Source organism: Lates calcarifer, linkage group LG13 (genome assembly GCF_001640805.2).
Source record: "Lates calcarifer isolate ASB-BC8 linkage group LG13, TLL_Latcal_v3, whole genome shotgun sequence".
NCBI lineage: Eukaryota > Metazoa > Chordata > Actinopteri > Centropomidae > Lates > Lates calcarifer.
Genome location: NC_066845.1, coordinates 3,785,221 through 3,801,799, shown reverse-complemented (window position 1 = coordinate 3,801,799; position 16,579 = coordinate 3,785,221). Strand labels below are relative to the sequence as shown.

Genomic DNA, 16,579 nt, shown 5'->3' with positions numbered 1-16,579 from the left:
AAAAGATGAGAAGATCTTTAGCGCTTCCTCAGGGAAAGTTTAAGGAAGCAAGGTGTAAAAGCCCATGAAACAGCATATAGACTGTGGGACACTAAAACTATTCATTTGAGGCAACGGTTATGAGTCAGTTAGCGGCTCCATAAGGTAGTTTCATTGCAGTTTTTATAGACTGCAAGCCGTGGAAAAGCTGAAGTAGCTGTTTCCTTACTGCACAATTAGACCATTAAAATCAATGTTTAAACCATTCCACATAAATGATAAAATAAAACTTTATCAATGCAAAAATATACTTTTTTATCCCCTTTAAGAGGATCCTGGGCAAAGTAAGAGTCACCTTATCACTAGCTCATGTTCTTTGAAGCTGCACATTTGAATAGCACCACAGATAAGCTGATGGGTCAGATCTATGTAATTTGAAGGTATTGGCTACAGAGCTAATACAACTTTAACTACAGGACTTAAGACAATTCATGTCAAAAGTGTCTGCAGTTTCTTGTTAATTACAGGCAACCATTAAAAGATCTGATTAACTAAGGCCACATTGTAAACTTCAGGGCATCTCTTCAATAAACCATTCCACCTAAAACAAACCTTCCCCACCAGAAATAGTTTTAAAATATTTAGTTGATCGGGGGGATTTTCCTGCTTTATTGTGTTTTTTTTTTTTTTTTTATTGTGTTCATGTTCTATGTTTACCTACTGCCTCACTGCAACAAGAATTTCCTCTCGTGGGACAATGAAGTCTGAACTGAACTGAACTGAACTGAACTGCATTCATGTGATTATAAATTCACACACACAGTTGAGGATTGTTGTAGATGATTACTCAATAACTCAATTTGTTGATCAACAGAAAATTGATCGACAACACATTCAGATTACCAGTGTGCTTACACATTCAATCAATGTATCCATCTATTTTTAGGTCAGTGATTTATACATAATTTACTAAATGACACCAGATTTAAAAATAGACATACAGTAAGTGATTCTGCCCCTGAACTATTAATGACGTGAGTGTTGAATATGTAGACCAGTCAGAGTGATGTCAGCATTTTTTAGACGACATTCCTTTCAGATGATGGAAGATGAAAATGTTGGCAATGGCCCAGTTTAACCTGACATCCAGTCCACATCAGTAACATTCCTATCTTAGACTGACATCATAAAATTCCACAGATCTTTAACATTGTCACATTTTTTTAATTGTTTGAAAGGAGTTGTGAAAGAATGAAGTGAATTTATGATTATGATTAGTTTTGGGTTAATACAGTATAATACCCAGTTACATAAGAAAATCAAACCCTAAAGAGTTCATTATTTTGCCCTCAGGGGTTTGCTTCTCATGTTGTGGAGAGGGCTTTGAAATTGCATTTACTGTGTGGAAATAAATGTTAGACATCATTTCCAGGAAACCAGTTTCAATAAGATGTGAAAAATCCATTCAGGGGACTATGACCTCAATATTTCTCAAATCCTAGCCTTGTGTTACCACATTGGTCTTGATGAGTTATATTCAGGGTTGTGGCTGCCATTGAGGACACAGCAGTTATATTGTCAGGACACTGAGGAAATTAGAGGATTTTAGGCTCTTGGCAATTGTGTTAGTGAAAATCAGGTGTAGAAATCGAAATAGATCACAGACCATGTCATGACACATTATGAAATTTAGGCCCAGCTGCATGATGTCATATCCTGTAGTTTACAACAGAGGGACCCAGGGCAAGATGACAGACTTTTTTTGATGTAGATGAAAAGAATCAAAGATGCCTTGAATGACTGATAAAATAAAACAGATGGTGTATGATATAAAGCTGAAACAGTTGGTGGATTCATTGATTTATTGATCGACAGAAAATTAAGCAGCAACTGCTTGATAGCATTGATAGGGGTTGTTTAAGTCATTTTAAAGCAGAAAAAAAGTAATGATTTGCTTCTTAAATATGAGATTTTACTGTTTCTATCTAATGATTTCTATCTGGATTTTGGACTGTTGTTTGGACATAATAAGGGATTTCAAGATGTTACCTTGAATTTTGGGAAATTAGGATAGGCATTTTCCCACCATTTTCTGATGTTTAATTGACCAAAGGATTAACTGAGATCATTGCTTCAATGCATATATTTTTGAAACTTTACATAAAGATAACACTAATTTTGACATTTACATGAGCATCCCAAAGTGACTACAGGCTTTACCCTCCTCACTGTTATCTCATCAATACCCCCTCCACATGTTGGGAAGCTGGTCTGGGGTATGTTTTTGGGATGAAGCGCTCAACAAGTCTGGGAAAGCCTTATAGTAGCACTCACAGGCGGTTGATTTGTGTTGTCTGGGTGGATTGCAGCATCTTGTAGCTCCGCCCTCGATTATCCAGCCTGGTCGACGTGCGGTTGCTGCGCAGCGCGTGAAGGCAGAAGCATCAAGCTCGGATCGGAGCGAGGCTGGAGGAGCACGGATTAGTGTTGTTGAAGCGGAAAATACCTTCGCTTCAGTTTCTCACACACCGCAACCTCTGCACCGCAGTTTCCTCTCAGGTTTTATCGAGAGGAAAGACCGCGTAGAACGGGATATATATACAAACAGGGGTTTCTCAGTCTGTGAGAAGTTTGTACGCGGAGTTTCGGGAGTAGTTTCGGCTGGGCAGACTGAGCTAGCCTGGCTGCCCGCTGCGCTTCCCTCCTGCCCCCGGCCAGCCAGCCGTAAGTTAGCCCGCTGTCCTGCTCCTCTTCCAGCTGTGCTCGAATCATGGCGCTCAGAGCCAGGGCGCTGTACGACTTCAACTCCGAAAACCCCGGGGAGGTGTCGGTGAAGGAGAACGAAATCCTAACTTTATACAGCGAACAGGACATTGAGGGTTGGCTCGAAGGGGTGAACAGCAAAGGAGAGAGGGGACTGTTCCCCGCTTCTTACGTGGAGATCCTGAGGAACGACGCCACCTCCACGTTCAACAACAACAGCTGCACCACATCTGGGGACACTTACCCGGACTCCAGATACGCCAATATCCCATCCGGAGGTTTCGACAGGCTCTTATAAGCCTCAGCAGAATAAAATCGAGAACTTTTCTAAACCGTCTCCTCCAGGTTTTAACGCTTTCCCACCCCCTGCGCTACAACGACAGCCTCCGCAGCAGCAGCAGCAGCAGCAGCATACTTATCAGTCGCCCGGCCAAGTGAGCGATGATGACTGGGATGATGACTGGGATGACAGCTCTACTGTTGCAGATGAGCCAGGGACTGTGGGAGGACGGTACCACGACTATGAAGGCAATGGGCCGTCCACTTACAGAGTGTCAACATCCTCGATGTCAAGAGGTAATGCACAGCAAGCAAAGAGCTCTGCCACAGTCAGTAGAAACCTGAACAGGTTTTCGACCTTTGTGAAGTCAGGAGGAGAGGCATTTGTGCTGGGGGAGGCATCAGGGTTTGTGAAGGATGGGGATAAGATCTGTGTGGTGATGGGTCAGTATGGTCCTGAGTGGCAGGAGAACCCGTACCCATTCACCTGTGCAATCGATGACCCCACCAAACAGACCAAGTTCAAGGGCATGAAGAGCTACATCTCCTACAAGCTGACACCCACCCACACGCAAAACCAGGTGAACAGGAGGTACAAGCACTTTGACTGGCTGTACGCCCGGCTGGTGGAGAAATTTCCCGTCATCTCGGTGCCACACATCCCTGAGAAGCAGGCCACGGGTCGCTTTGAGGAGGATTTCATCTCCAAGAGGAGGAAAGGCCTCATATGGTGGATGAACCACATGACCAGCCACCCCGTCCTGGCCAGGTGTGATGTTTTCCAGCATTTCCTCACCTGTAACAGTGCAGACGAGAAGGCCTGGAAGCAGGGGAAGAGGAAGGCTGAGAAGGACGAGATGGTTGGGGCCAACTTCTTCCTCACCATCAGCACCCCAGCGTCTCCGCTCGACTTCCAGGAGGTCGAGAGCAAAATAGACGGGTTCAAGACTTTCACCAAAAGGATGGACGACAGCACCTTGCAGCTCAACGCCACTGTCAACGAGTTTGCCCGCAAGCAGATCAGTGGCTTTAAGAAGGAGTATCAGAAAGTGGGGATGTCATTCAAGGTCCTCAGCCAAGCTTTTGAAATGGACCAGCAGGTGTACTCTACTGGACTCAACCAGGCTATCTCCTTCACTGGGGACGCGTATGAAGCAATTGGAGAGTATTTTGCTGAGCAGCCCAGCAAGGATCTTGACCCGATCATGGATTTGTTAGCTCTTTACCAAGGACACTTGGCAAACTACCCAGACATCATCCATGTCCAGAAAGGTAAAATAACAACACTGTCACACACACACACACACACACACACACACACACTCTTAATACATCTGTCACTGACTGATTTATCATTCGGTTTTATTATTTCGGTTTATTTTTTTATGTCTTTTGATTCATGGCATCTGGACACAGATTGCCCACTTAACTTAACTCTGGACTATTAAAAACTGCCATTATTGAAAAACGGAAGTATAACTAAAGACAGTTATAAATTAAAGGTACACAGTCATAAACCCATCACTTACCTGAACAGCTAAGGTAAAATGATACACACAGTTTAAGTCTCACTAAAAATCTGTGTACTGAAATATTTCATAACCCCACTGTTCCAGTCAATTTAAAATTCACCACATATACACATATAAAATAAATCAGTATTTTACCAGTGGGATCATAAATCCAGTTTCCTAACCTCACTTTCTACCACAAGTCTGTGTGTGTGCTGGCCATAAGAAGATAAACAGTGTAATTTGTTTCATACAGTCAGCCCTGACAGCAGCAGGCAGTGGTCAGGTTACAATCATAGTTTATGTCACCTTTGCAAAACAAATAAGTAGTGTTTGCATTGGAGAACTACAAGCTGCTGCCCCTGTTTAGTGAAATGGGCAGCACCCAATTAGCTGTGTTTGATTTTCCATTACTGGTGGGCAACTACATATTAGTGCTCTGGAGGTAGAGAATTTCCAACTTCTGTCTGTCAATCACACTACTGATGTAAAACAAAATTCAGTCATCAATGACTGTCCACATGTTTTGTAGTCTTTGTACAGTAAGTCAATGTTAGACTAATCACGATCATCCTCCTACATGACCCGAACCCAATGATTGTTCTCATTGTGTGGCAAAATGTCACACTCATGAGAGGCAACGCTGTTATGCAAGAGGCAAGGCATTGTAGCCCTTGTGTATAGAGAGAAGCTCTTGCTGCTGTTTACCATATGAGAGAATGTGGCACACTTGCTCCCTTCTGATGAGGAAGAGACATGGGGCTGATAATCTATAGGAAACAACTCAAATCTGATCAACTGCTTTCTGAACATGTGTGTACATGCAGATACATGTGTTTTTACTCTTTCATTTACAGATTTAGGTCTCTTTTTAAATCACATAAAAAGTAAATATTTGCAGTCACCAACAAGTGGAAATTTGAGAATCCTACCTGATACGGTGCCATGTAGGACAACATATAGGACATGGGCGTATATACACTTGCAACATTAGAGGATGATGTTAGCTAATCCTTCATTCCATGCATTAGGTTCAATCCCAGTGCTCTACCTTGCTAAAATCACATGGCTCTCAGATCAGAGGGAGAAATTAATCTTTTCATCCACCAGTCAGAGTCCCAGCTGGTGCCCTGTATTTCATTTCCCAGGTATATGGATCCCAAAAATGAGCCACAACTGAAGTTTAGCATTTTGCTTATGACTTGTGTTAACTCCACACCTTGCTTGTGGACATCTCAGTTGTATCATTTGGGTCCCCTTCAAACACTGGGCCTATTCAGTCCACAATAGACGATGCTGGTGGAAACAGGACAGACTGTGTTTAGGCTGCAGTGGAACACAACCTTCCCAGTCATCTCAAATCAAAGTTTGCCACGCAGGCCACACACACACAGACCCTAAATAAGGTGACACAGCCATCCAGACAGTCTGGTGTGATAAGCCCAGCCTAATTCCAAAGATAAGAAACTCTGATTTGATACCACATATGGGAGACCTTGCTGCAGGCACAGTTTTGAGAAAAAGATGACAAGAGCGCAGTGTAACAGGGCTTCGACGCACTGGGAGACGGGAAACAAAGCTGATGGGAAAGCCAGGGCATGCAGCAGATAAAAGGAGAGCCACGTGTGGCATATTGAATCCAAAATTACTTTGATCTTGTTTCTAATGGGCTGAGGCTGTTTAGTTCCTGTAGTTATACTAAGTCCGGTTGAGCCAGTTTTTTGATACACACATTCCTTTTTGCCTTAATCATTAAGCAAGTGAAGAAACCATTACTGATGTATTTCTATTTATACGTCAACTACAAGATAAAAACGCAAATGTATCCAAGTTTATCCTCTGTTTAATACTCAGTATGTAAAAGCAGAATTTTTACTACTAGGCCTGTTGCATCTATATTGTGCCAGTAACTGCAATAGGCTATAAACATTTATTACAGCGTGCTGCATGCTAGCGATGGAACAGTTCATACGTTTCCCATTACATTACATATCTTATACGTTTCCTTGTTCATGACAACTGAATGGCTACTTGTTACTCCTATTGGCTACATGTTCCCAGGGGGTGTTAAATGCAAATACCCACTGCAATAATACTTGACATTCACACTCTAAAGTCTACTTATGTTGTCTACTCACCACAAGGTTATTAGGGAGAGAGGTACCTGAAAGAATAGGCGGTTTTTAATGAAGCCATGAACACTAATAGCTTAGATTTCAATGGCTTATCATTGTGCGAAGACAATACTGTGCAACTGGGAGCTCAAACATACACAGGCCATTGTTCATTTTGTCTGGCCTTTCCCGCAGACTCTCATTTACAGTAATAAAACATTTCCTCTTCCATCCCTGGCTGCGTCTATTCTGACTGTTGCTTGGTTTTTTAATAAGCCTTTCCTGATAAACGTCTGAGTGGGAAATCGCCACAAGTGCTGTTCTTCTATTATGAAGTGAGTTATATTATTGTCTTCACCTTGTTAAGACACCTGAAGTGAGGCAAGGCCACATCCTTTGTTGTCATAAACCAAAGTACCTCTTTTCAAAAATGGTCACACAGAAACTCACTGGGCCAAGTAAGTCGACTGGGACTGAAACAGTCTTGTGTCAGTGCACTGGTGAAGCAATAATCAATATTTTAAACCAACCAGAGAGAGAAACGGTAGACTTGACAGCTTTAAAAGTACAGGTTGAGGATAACCAGCTTGGTCATTACCCTTATTTAAGAGGTTATCTCTGGTGGTGGTCTTGCAGTCATATCACTGTTGCTCTCTGAAGGAGAAACACGTCAGAGCATTGCTTATCACTCTTATCAACAGCTGAATTCCATTTTTAGCACCTTGTATCTGTCTCATTAGGACCTCAGATTCCACACAGCTTTTTATTTGTCCCCTTGGAAGTGACCAGGGAAATGTGAGCTTTCACACAGAGGAGCATTGAACATTGCTGTATTGATCTCCACTTCTGCAGGGACCCCATTAGCCATTACTGTGCAGCTTGGCAGGGATAATGCCAGCTCATGATACTGACATTATATCTGCCTTTGCTTTTAAAAACTTATTGAACTTCACATCCTTTATTTTTGTACCTTTTTTTTGTCCTAATCAATATCAATATTGTGGCCTCGACAACATTAGGTTTTGTTGTTTCTTCTTATTTCAAGCTCTTGAGAAAGAGGAAGGGAGGAGGAGGGTTTCATGAATGCACACCGTTTTCAAACCAAAGATGGGGCTGAAGATAAAAAAAAACTTATTATTAATGCTCAAGAGAGAGACGAGGTAGTTGAGTAAAAAAAAAAAAAAACAAACTTTACGCTAGATACATTGCGGACTATAAATGATCTAGCCACCAATGCAGAACTGAAAACACGTCTCTTTTTTTAACACAGCCCACATAGTCTTTATTTGTCAAGGGAATATGGAAATGCAACCAGTTACATTGGTTAAAGTCCTTGTTTAAACACTTACTCAGAATGATAATATTGTTCTTGCCTGCAGCACCTTTTGAAGGAAAAACTTGTTTGAGTAGGGCATTTACGGCAGTCGCTTTAAAATAGAGCACCACCCACCTCTCTGATAAGTCTGCAAATGGCGTTTTGTTCAGTGAATTAAAAGTCTCAGACAACTTAATGCAAGGAGGAATATCCTCACAATTACATACTTAACAGTTGTCTGTTTCTGTAGTTTAATCAACTTGCTTCAACACACGGACTGACTGCATACACAACACCGTTACAGCAAAAGTACAAATCTAGATGTAATCTAAATGTATCAGTGATAAATTGAGGTTAAGTTAATAAGTAATTAAATTAGATGATATGCTTTTTAGCTTAACCAATTTTATCCCTATTTCAACTTTGTTTATGCGTGTCTTTACTTGTATTTTGTCTGATCTCATCACAGTCTTATCATCACATGGCGATAAAACAATGGCAGGCGAGGTAAAAGAAAATACTGATTTGCAAGGATGTCAGGCCTTCCTGCTGATTCAGCCTTTCAGCCGACACTCCTGCGCAAACACTGCTGATATATTGTTTCAGACTGTTTAAATGTCCCCTAATGCACAAATGGATGACAGAGGTTGTGGAGTGATGAGATGGGGATTGCCGCTTGCTGCTCAGGTCACAGGCTCGCAGTAGCTTGGTGTTGTGTAACCAGAGATTACGTAAGAGCTGAAGTAGCTGCCTCCAATGAGCCCAGGAGGGCTCGCTGCCACCTCTGTACACCCAGGGAGGACTTCTTCAGAGGCATGAATCAAGGCTTTTTCTTATATATGGTGTGACACTGCTGTATGCTACAAATGTCACTGATCATTCTTGGTCAGTCAGTAGCTCTATGTCCTGAGTGTCCATAAGTTTATATTAACACAGTAGCATTATCCATCTCCAACAGTGTCCTGTATTTTTCTGTCAGTCACTCAGTAGCAAAGATGGCAGAAGCAAGGCTTTGTACAACAACACATTAGATGCAATACAGCATCATTTAATAATGTATAAGGCATCTATTGTGATGAAATCTAGTCTTCATATTTTGTATTATTATTGATTTGGAGTCAACACTTACAATGAAGTTCCTGCGATCTAGAACATTTGACAGACAGGAGTGTTCGATCATAAACTGTTTCAGACCTATAAATATATATATATTGCCAGCACCCATACCATATACATTGTATATGTAATATGGTGCAAGTGAGCAACAGCGAGCATGATTTTTTAATTTTTTGTTCTATTATTAATTTGTTTGTACTTTTAAACAAGGAGCTATTTTTGGGAAAAAAAATGTCCAAGATGTTATATTAACTGGTTCAAGCTTCTAAAATGTTTGGATTTGTTTCTTTCTTTGTCATATATGATGGTAAATATGGAGATTAATTCATAATGAAAACAACTGTAGCTCTACTTGACAGCTTACTTGCTGCAGCTGTGAAAATGATGTGGCTCTGTATATTATAGTTTGCCGACACCATCTTCTATGACTGAACCTCTGCCTTTCTCATAAAGTCTCCATGGTAACAATTATTCCTCCTTAGTCCATTAGTGAGCTTTTAAAACTCAGGAAGTCAGAGACCTTTAAGATACAGTAAACACCTTTGGGATTGGCATTTAAGTCTTTGGACAGCTGTGTTTGTTCCCGTCTCTTTTCCCACCCCCTCTGTTTTCCACTGTTATCTTTGCCTCTCTTTTCTGTCATGTTCAGTCTTTTGTGCATTAGAGGAATTTCAAAGATCTGGGTTAAACTGCAGCTGAGGGAGCCACAGCCAGAAGGCAAACTAGGCAGATTTTGGGAGGAAGGGTGAAGGGATGTCTTTTTGTGTGTATGTGTGTGTGTTTGGGGGGGGATTTGTCAGCATAATTCTTTGTTCTGTGTGGTGTAATTTACAGCCTTACATGTTGAATGGTGCGATTTGCAACAACAAGGCAGTCATGAAGCATTTTTGCGAACTCTAAGGGTAGACAGAAGCAATAAGACAGCGTGGTTACATCGGTAAAGTCTTATGTGGTCTCACATTTCAGGAAACAAGCTGGCTGAATCAGACTTTCAAAAGAACACTGGTGACTAAGCTCACATAATGACAAGAAAATCCCATGACAGACCAATACAGGAAGTTTGGTTGCGTGCCTTTAGGGCGCAAAACACACCTCTACACCGTATGCTTAAGCCTGAGGATTACGTTGTCTGTCCGCTGCACAGAGTTACACTCGGCTTACCACATATCGTTAGTGTCGTTTTGAACTATTGCAACATTGTCAACATCATAACATCACAGCTCATGTACAGTGCGTCAGTAGTGGTCTCTGTGTTGTGCTGACCAACATCTCTGCCGCACAAGGATGACAGATCAAATAGATCTACAGCAGCATTTCAGGGTTGCAACTGTAATTATTTTCACGTGGTCTATCCAATATCAGAAAATGTTGAAAAATGTTCATCACAGTTTTCTAAACCATAAGGTGAAGTCCTCAAATGTCTTGTTCTCTCTAGCCATCAGTGCAAAAGTCTAGAATAAGGTACCTGAAACATAGAAAAGCAACAAGGTCTCACAATTGAGAAGCTGAAGCTGGCTTTACCACCTGCATGTGCTTAGACGATCACAGCGTCTGCAAAATTAATTAAAAAAAGAGGAAACAGTTTGAAGTTCCCCTCTTTGCCCTACAAATTAACCATTTTTGATAAGAACCTTGAGAAAAACTGAGAAATTACTAAAGCAGACATACATTAGCTCCTTGAAGCAGAGGTTGAACATCATTTCTGCATCAAAATGGCAGGCTGCAGAAAATGATGAGCCTTGATTTCAGGTTGCGTTTCCAACCCAATGCACAGGGTCATTATTTTTAACCCAGTGTTAGGTCAAACCAACCCAACCTTTGACCCAGCACCCTGGAACCTAGCATTTGGGCTATTAAAACAACCCAACATTTTTAGGTGTGCACCTGTAAGTGCACAGCATCTACAAAGTTAATTTAAAAAAAGAGGAAATGGTTTGAAGTTCCCCTCTCTGCTCTACAAATTAATATTTTTTGATAAGAACCTTGAGAAACGTGGAGAAATTGCTAAAGCTGACATACTATAGCATTCATGTCACCACCCTAGCCAATGTGCCTGTCTGTGAGTGTCCTCTTTGCTTGTAGCTATCACATGCAAACATTTTTAAGTAGTAAGTTCAAACAGAAGGTCATGTCCTGTCAGTTTTTTTTGGATTTCAACTTAGTACTTACTGCTCATGACATTTCCCTCTTTTACTCAGTCAGAAAATGTCAGCAGTTTGACAAGTCATCTGTCATGAGCTCCTGGTGTTATGACCCTGCCTTCTGCTCCCATCGAACCATCTGTCTGAAAAGTTGTAGGCTAATTTCTTGTTTTGGCACCAGAATGGCTGAAGGCTTGCTCTGCAGTGAGCAGTGCTGTAAGCGGCAGCAGTGACAGTTGACGTGTGAAAATGGGACGTTGTAAACCATCTTGCCTGTCGTCCTATGCCACAAGAGTCCACCACAATGACGACAGAAGGCAGCTCTTCCTGTCGGTGTAGAAACCAAGAGGTGACTCTGAGCTTTGAAAATGAAGTGACTCTCAGTATGAGTGTGGTATGCTTAATTGCTTTTTTGAAAGGCAGAGTTTCTTAGTTCTAGCTAATTTCACTAAATTCAGCTCCATTGATGAGTTGACTTTTTAATGCTTCCAGCAGAGTCATTTTAAACTGAGAATCTTGTAAAAGAAGGCTTAATACGCTCATGATGGCTACATACATGATATCATGCTTTGATTGAGGTAAAAGCTTAATGTCCCAGGTAAACATCCTCACTAATGATCCATGTAGAAGGCATGGAAATAAAGAAATTGCATTGTTCTTGTGTTGCAGTTCATAGTTAGTCCTAGTATTATAAGATATGTATGTGTTGTATGATAAGGAAAAATGTGACATTGGGCTGTTATTTTGTTCTAACATAACCCTGTTTAGCTGCTCAGCTTATACACTTGGATAAGCACGACAGGTTGGATTCATGCTTCATTGTATGTTACAAGAGTAAAGGCTGTTAGTATGAGGACTAAGTGTTAGTATGAGGTGTTTGCAAATTTAACGCTATATTGGATAACAAGTATGGCAGCTGTTACTGGAGTGTAAATTTGCCTAGATTCAATAAAGAGCAGGCTAATACCCTTCACTCTGATACAGTGGCATTCAGGACTGGCTGCCACACAGTAAGGGAACACACAGCCTTTTTTTTCCTCATAACTTTTAACAGAATGTGGTTAACCAGTGAAGTGCTCCTTGGCCTTCGAAATAACCCTCAGGTTATTGCAGTAAGCCAGTTAAGTGATCATGCTAACATTTGCAGGTTACATTAAAAGAGATAAACACACTGTTTAATCCATTACTTGCACATTTTCTCTGATTAAAAAGGACTTTACTACAACTGTATCCACACAACTTTACCATGAGAAGAAATACAAAGCTCGACACCTACTGAGTCTCCTAACGGATGCTAAACCGTGATTGGATAATTGCTTCACCATGACATCAGCATTCAAGAATAGCTCAGTCTTACAAAACAGACCTGTTCATATTTAGTAGGCAGTTGCCCATGTTAATTGCCAACAACTATAGTAGATGGTATCAAACTGCCAGTAAAATCCCCTTAAATGGTTGTTTTATAAAAGGCTTTGAAGTGACACAATGTAATAGATATTTTTAGAGTCGGGCCCGCTCACATTTTCTAACTTTAGACACTGATGCGGCTCTGGTTCTCAGGGAGTTTGGAACAAACTGTTCATGCCAAAAGTCTAAACTATTTTTGGTAATTTTCCTGGAGTTATAGATTCACTGTCAAGTTAAGTGCTCTTGACTCTTATGAGACAATAATATTCAGATTATTGATTAACTTTCCAGTTAAAGGGTCTGAAAATTAGACATCTGTTGGTTGACAAGTTAGAGGTTAAGCTTAAGGAAGTAAGATGTCATGTCTTAAGGAAGGAACATTATTTTAAAAGGGGCATGATTGTGGGTTGTTTTTCCATTTTGGTTAAAACAACATGTGGGTGATTTCCTCTTTGGTTGAACATTGATTAATAAAATTGTGTGGGTGTTTTTTTTTTATTTGTAGAACATTCACTCCCACAGAGCAGACAAACATAACATTGCAATAGTGATAGGCAAGCAAAAAAAAATATGGACTGAATTCCTGTTCTGTTTCATCTCCAAACAGGAGCCCTGACAAAGGTGAAAGAGAGCCAGAAGCATGTGGAGGAGGGCAAGATGGACCGGGCACAGGCGGAAGGCATCAACGAGCGCTGCAACATCATTTCCTGCGCCACGCTGGCTGAGATCCAGCACTTCCACCAGATCCGTGTGCGTGACTTCAAGGCACAGATGCAGCACTACCTACAGCAGCAGATTTCCTTCTTTCAAAAAATCACAGGCAAGCTAGAGGAGGCCCTGCAGAAATACGACAACGCGTAACGGATCACTTGTGTCAGCCAGTCGGGTTTAGACCTTGGTGATCAATGGCCATACACCTCTCTCTAAGTCAGCCAAGTGGAGCTTTGGCAAATAACAGCCAGCACCACATACAGCTGAATGCTGTTCATTCAGCAGGGGAGGGACATTCAAGGAGATTACGCTCCAGTAATAATGAAATTTCAACCAAATCCAGGTTTCTGTGTGTGTTGGCCACATTGTTTGGGGACTAGGTGTCCTTCTTAAAGAGAGAACATGTAATTTAATGAAGTTAGCCCAACTTGTAATAAAAAACAAAGGTCCTATGCCTTTAGATTTCATGAGAATCAGTGATAATGATGGTGCACCACTTGGTCCGGTGCAGTGGGTGAATTAAATCTAATCAGTGCTATGACTTGTAGAGAGAGAGAGAGAGAGCCTTGTATCCGCTGCTGCTGCTAACATGATGGAGGATTTCATATATCAAGTGTTTTTAGCCTTACAACACTGTTTTTAACTGACTGTTTCCAAGTGACTGCCACTCCAGGAGCAGCAACGCTTCAGTGGCTTACACACTGCCTTCTGAAAACACTCAAGCCCTTCCTGGTACCTCTCTCCTTGGACAAACAAGACGAAATGTTTACAGTCTCCTCGCTGAGCAGCCACTGTCACCACTGTCTCGCTGTGCCTTCTGATTATGTCTCTCTGGTCATTTTTGTTCCTAGTTACTAAAAGAGCTTTATATACTGTATATGTCGAAATATATTCTATTTGTTTTTACAAAGCTACACATTTTGCAGTCTTTGGAAAAAAAAAAAAAGATTACCGTGCTTTGAATGAGGGCGGTGTCTTTTTGTGGGACATAATGTTCATTTGTGCCGTTCTTTTTGCCTCAGTGGCTCCAGGATTGATTTTCAACACCCACAGTGTGACAAAATCAGGAGCAAGAGAGGATTACCTGCTTTGACAATAGGAACCAATGCCTTACACATGGCACAGCCAGCACTGGTGCTGATTTACATGGCGCTGATGGACACTTAAGATGCCCGATACCTGAATTTGTGTTGACGAAACGTGGGGTTTTCAGGTTTAGTTTTTGGGATAGTGTTCAGAGGCAGGCTGTTAGATGTTAGAGGGTTCCTCACCTGTTTTAAATAATGCTGTCATTTTAATAGCACACTTCTAGGCGGTTTACCTGTACTGCTGTTTTTAACCTTTATGATGTTGGTTGCATCATGAAGAGATTAATGTAGAGACAGACATGCAAAATAAATTCCTCCTTCACAGAAAGCTGTTTGTCGGCCCCCGTGTGTTTTGTCAAGAACAGCTGAGGAAAAGCCAATAGAAACTGTGTATGTGCTGACAGGTTAATTAGCCTTTTAACAGTCCAAAGTGCCACAGACACTGATATGATAGAATTTAAGTGACTCGTGTAATGTAGCCAACTTACCATGTGATGTTGGCAGAAAGACAAAGAGCACAAACTGTATGTATCTGCAGGTTTCCTTGGCTGCATCCCTGGAGGACTGGTGTGCCGTGTCAGTGTTTCATGCTAAGCTCATGCTCGGCTTGCAGATCTGCTGACAGCGCAGTGGCCCGCCAGCCATCTGGGACATCTGGCCACTGTTAAAAGTGGCGGAACGGATGACAGGGAACACCTAGTGAACAGGAAAAGGTCAAAAACGACTGGGAGAGGTTTTCATTTGCTGTCATCACCACCTCCCACCCTTGTAAAAGAGATCACCAAGATACAGAACAGTTCATTTCAGAGATAACATTTTCTTTGTGCACAGATGGTCTGATTCATTAGAAAAAAAATCTCCCTGCACACGTCAACAGATTTGTTTAATGCTGGTCCTTTGTTTACTATCTGGAGGTGGATATACTGTGAAGCAGAGCAGTTTCTTTTTTGCCTGATGGGAATGCAGTTTGACAGACATGAGGATGAACAGAAGATAAGAGATAGCAGCTAGTTTCAAACACCCAGCTCTATAAATGTGTTTATATATTAATTTATTCCCATCAGATTATCCATAGAGACCTCCTGTGCTCTTTTGCTTGAAACCAAAATACAGACATTTACAGAAATACTGACAGAAAAGGTGCATGATATTCTTTCTCTACTGAAAGCAGTTTTCAAACCAGGTAATTAAATGTACTGTGATAGTTCTCAGTACTGTGATAAAATGCAACAAGACTTTCTCACAAACATTAGAACATCTTGATGTGTAGTTAATGAATCCATTTCCTGAGGGATGAGCAGATGCCTTTTAATTCCACCAGCATTAAGAGTCTACAGCCATGCTAGCGGCTCTGTGAAGCTGTAGGAGGAACAGCAGTGCTCCAGGCTGAATGTTAACTTTGAGCTAAATATGAACATGCTAACATTTGCCAAGTAACACTAAATGCACAGTAGCTGAAGTTAATGGGGACGATGTCATTTTGCAGATATTTGGTCATGAAGTAATATTGCACATTGTTTACCTCATGATGGTGCAAGATGGAAAACTTGGGTGTTACAACTTATGGTGACAGGGACATGAATGTACCAAATTCCATTGCATCCATTCAATCACTCAAAACAACAAATGTTAACCCTCATGGTGCCACTACAGGGAAAGTCAGAGAACCAACAAAGTCAATAGGATACATCATCTGGGAACCATGAACCATAACTTCACAAAATATTGTGCCAATTCCCCAGGTGCTGATGGTGTTGCAGGATGAAGAAGAAGAAGACAGGGGATCAACAAAATCAGTAGTTTTACTCTTTGGGGATCATGAACGTCTGTACATAATTTCATGGCAATCCATCCAATAGTTGTCAAGATACTTCAGTCTGGATTAAGGTCGTGGTCCAACCGACAGGCCGACATTGCCATCTGTAGAGCTACACTGTTAGCGATGGCTAATAATATCCTGTCATGTGGGAGCTAGGTCCACTTGGAAAGTGCAAACTCTCACCATCTCGTTTCCCTTTCCTGCCCTCTATTATTCTATTGTATTCTGTGGTTTTCAACATAAACTCGACAAGATGCACACAGCCTTTAGCAATCTCATCCCTCAGGCCCTTCGCCAACACTGCCAATGCCAGAAGAAATGGGTGCTCCTGTTTTT

General features: G+C 41.4%; 1 protein-coding gene across 1 annotated transcript; it reads left to right on the top strand.

Annotated features, from left to right (window-relative positions):
• The first annotated feature begins 2,227 nt into the window (after positions 1–2,227).
• Positions 2,228–14,752, top strand: snx18a (sorting nexin 18a). The gene is given in 3 exon segments (XM_018672967.2): positions 2,228–3,028; positions 3,030–4,293; positions 13,233–14,752. Coding segments are annotated over 3 exon segments (1,797 nt in total). The 5' UTR covers positions 2,228–2,749; the 3' UTR covers positions 13,487–14,752.
• Positions 14,753–16,579: the final 1,827 nt, after the last annotated feature.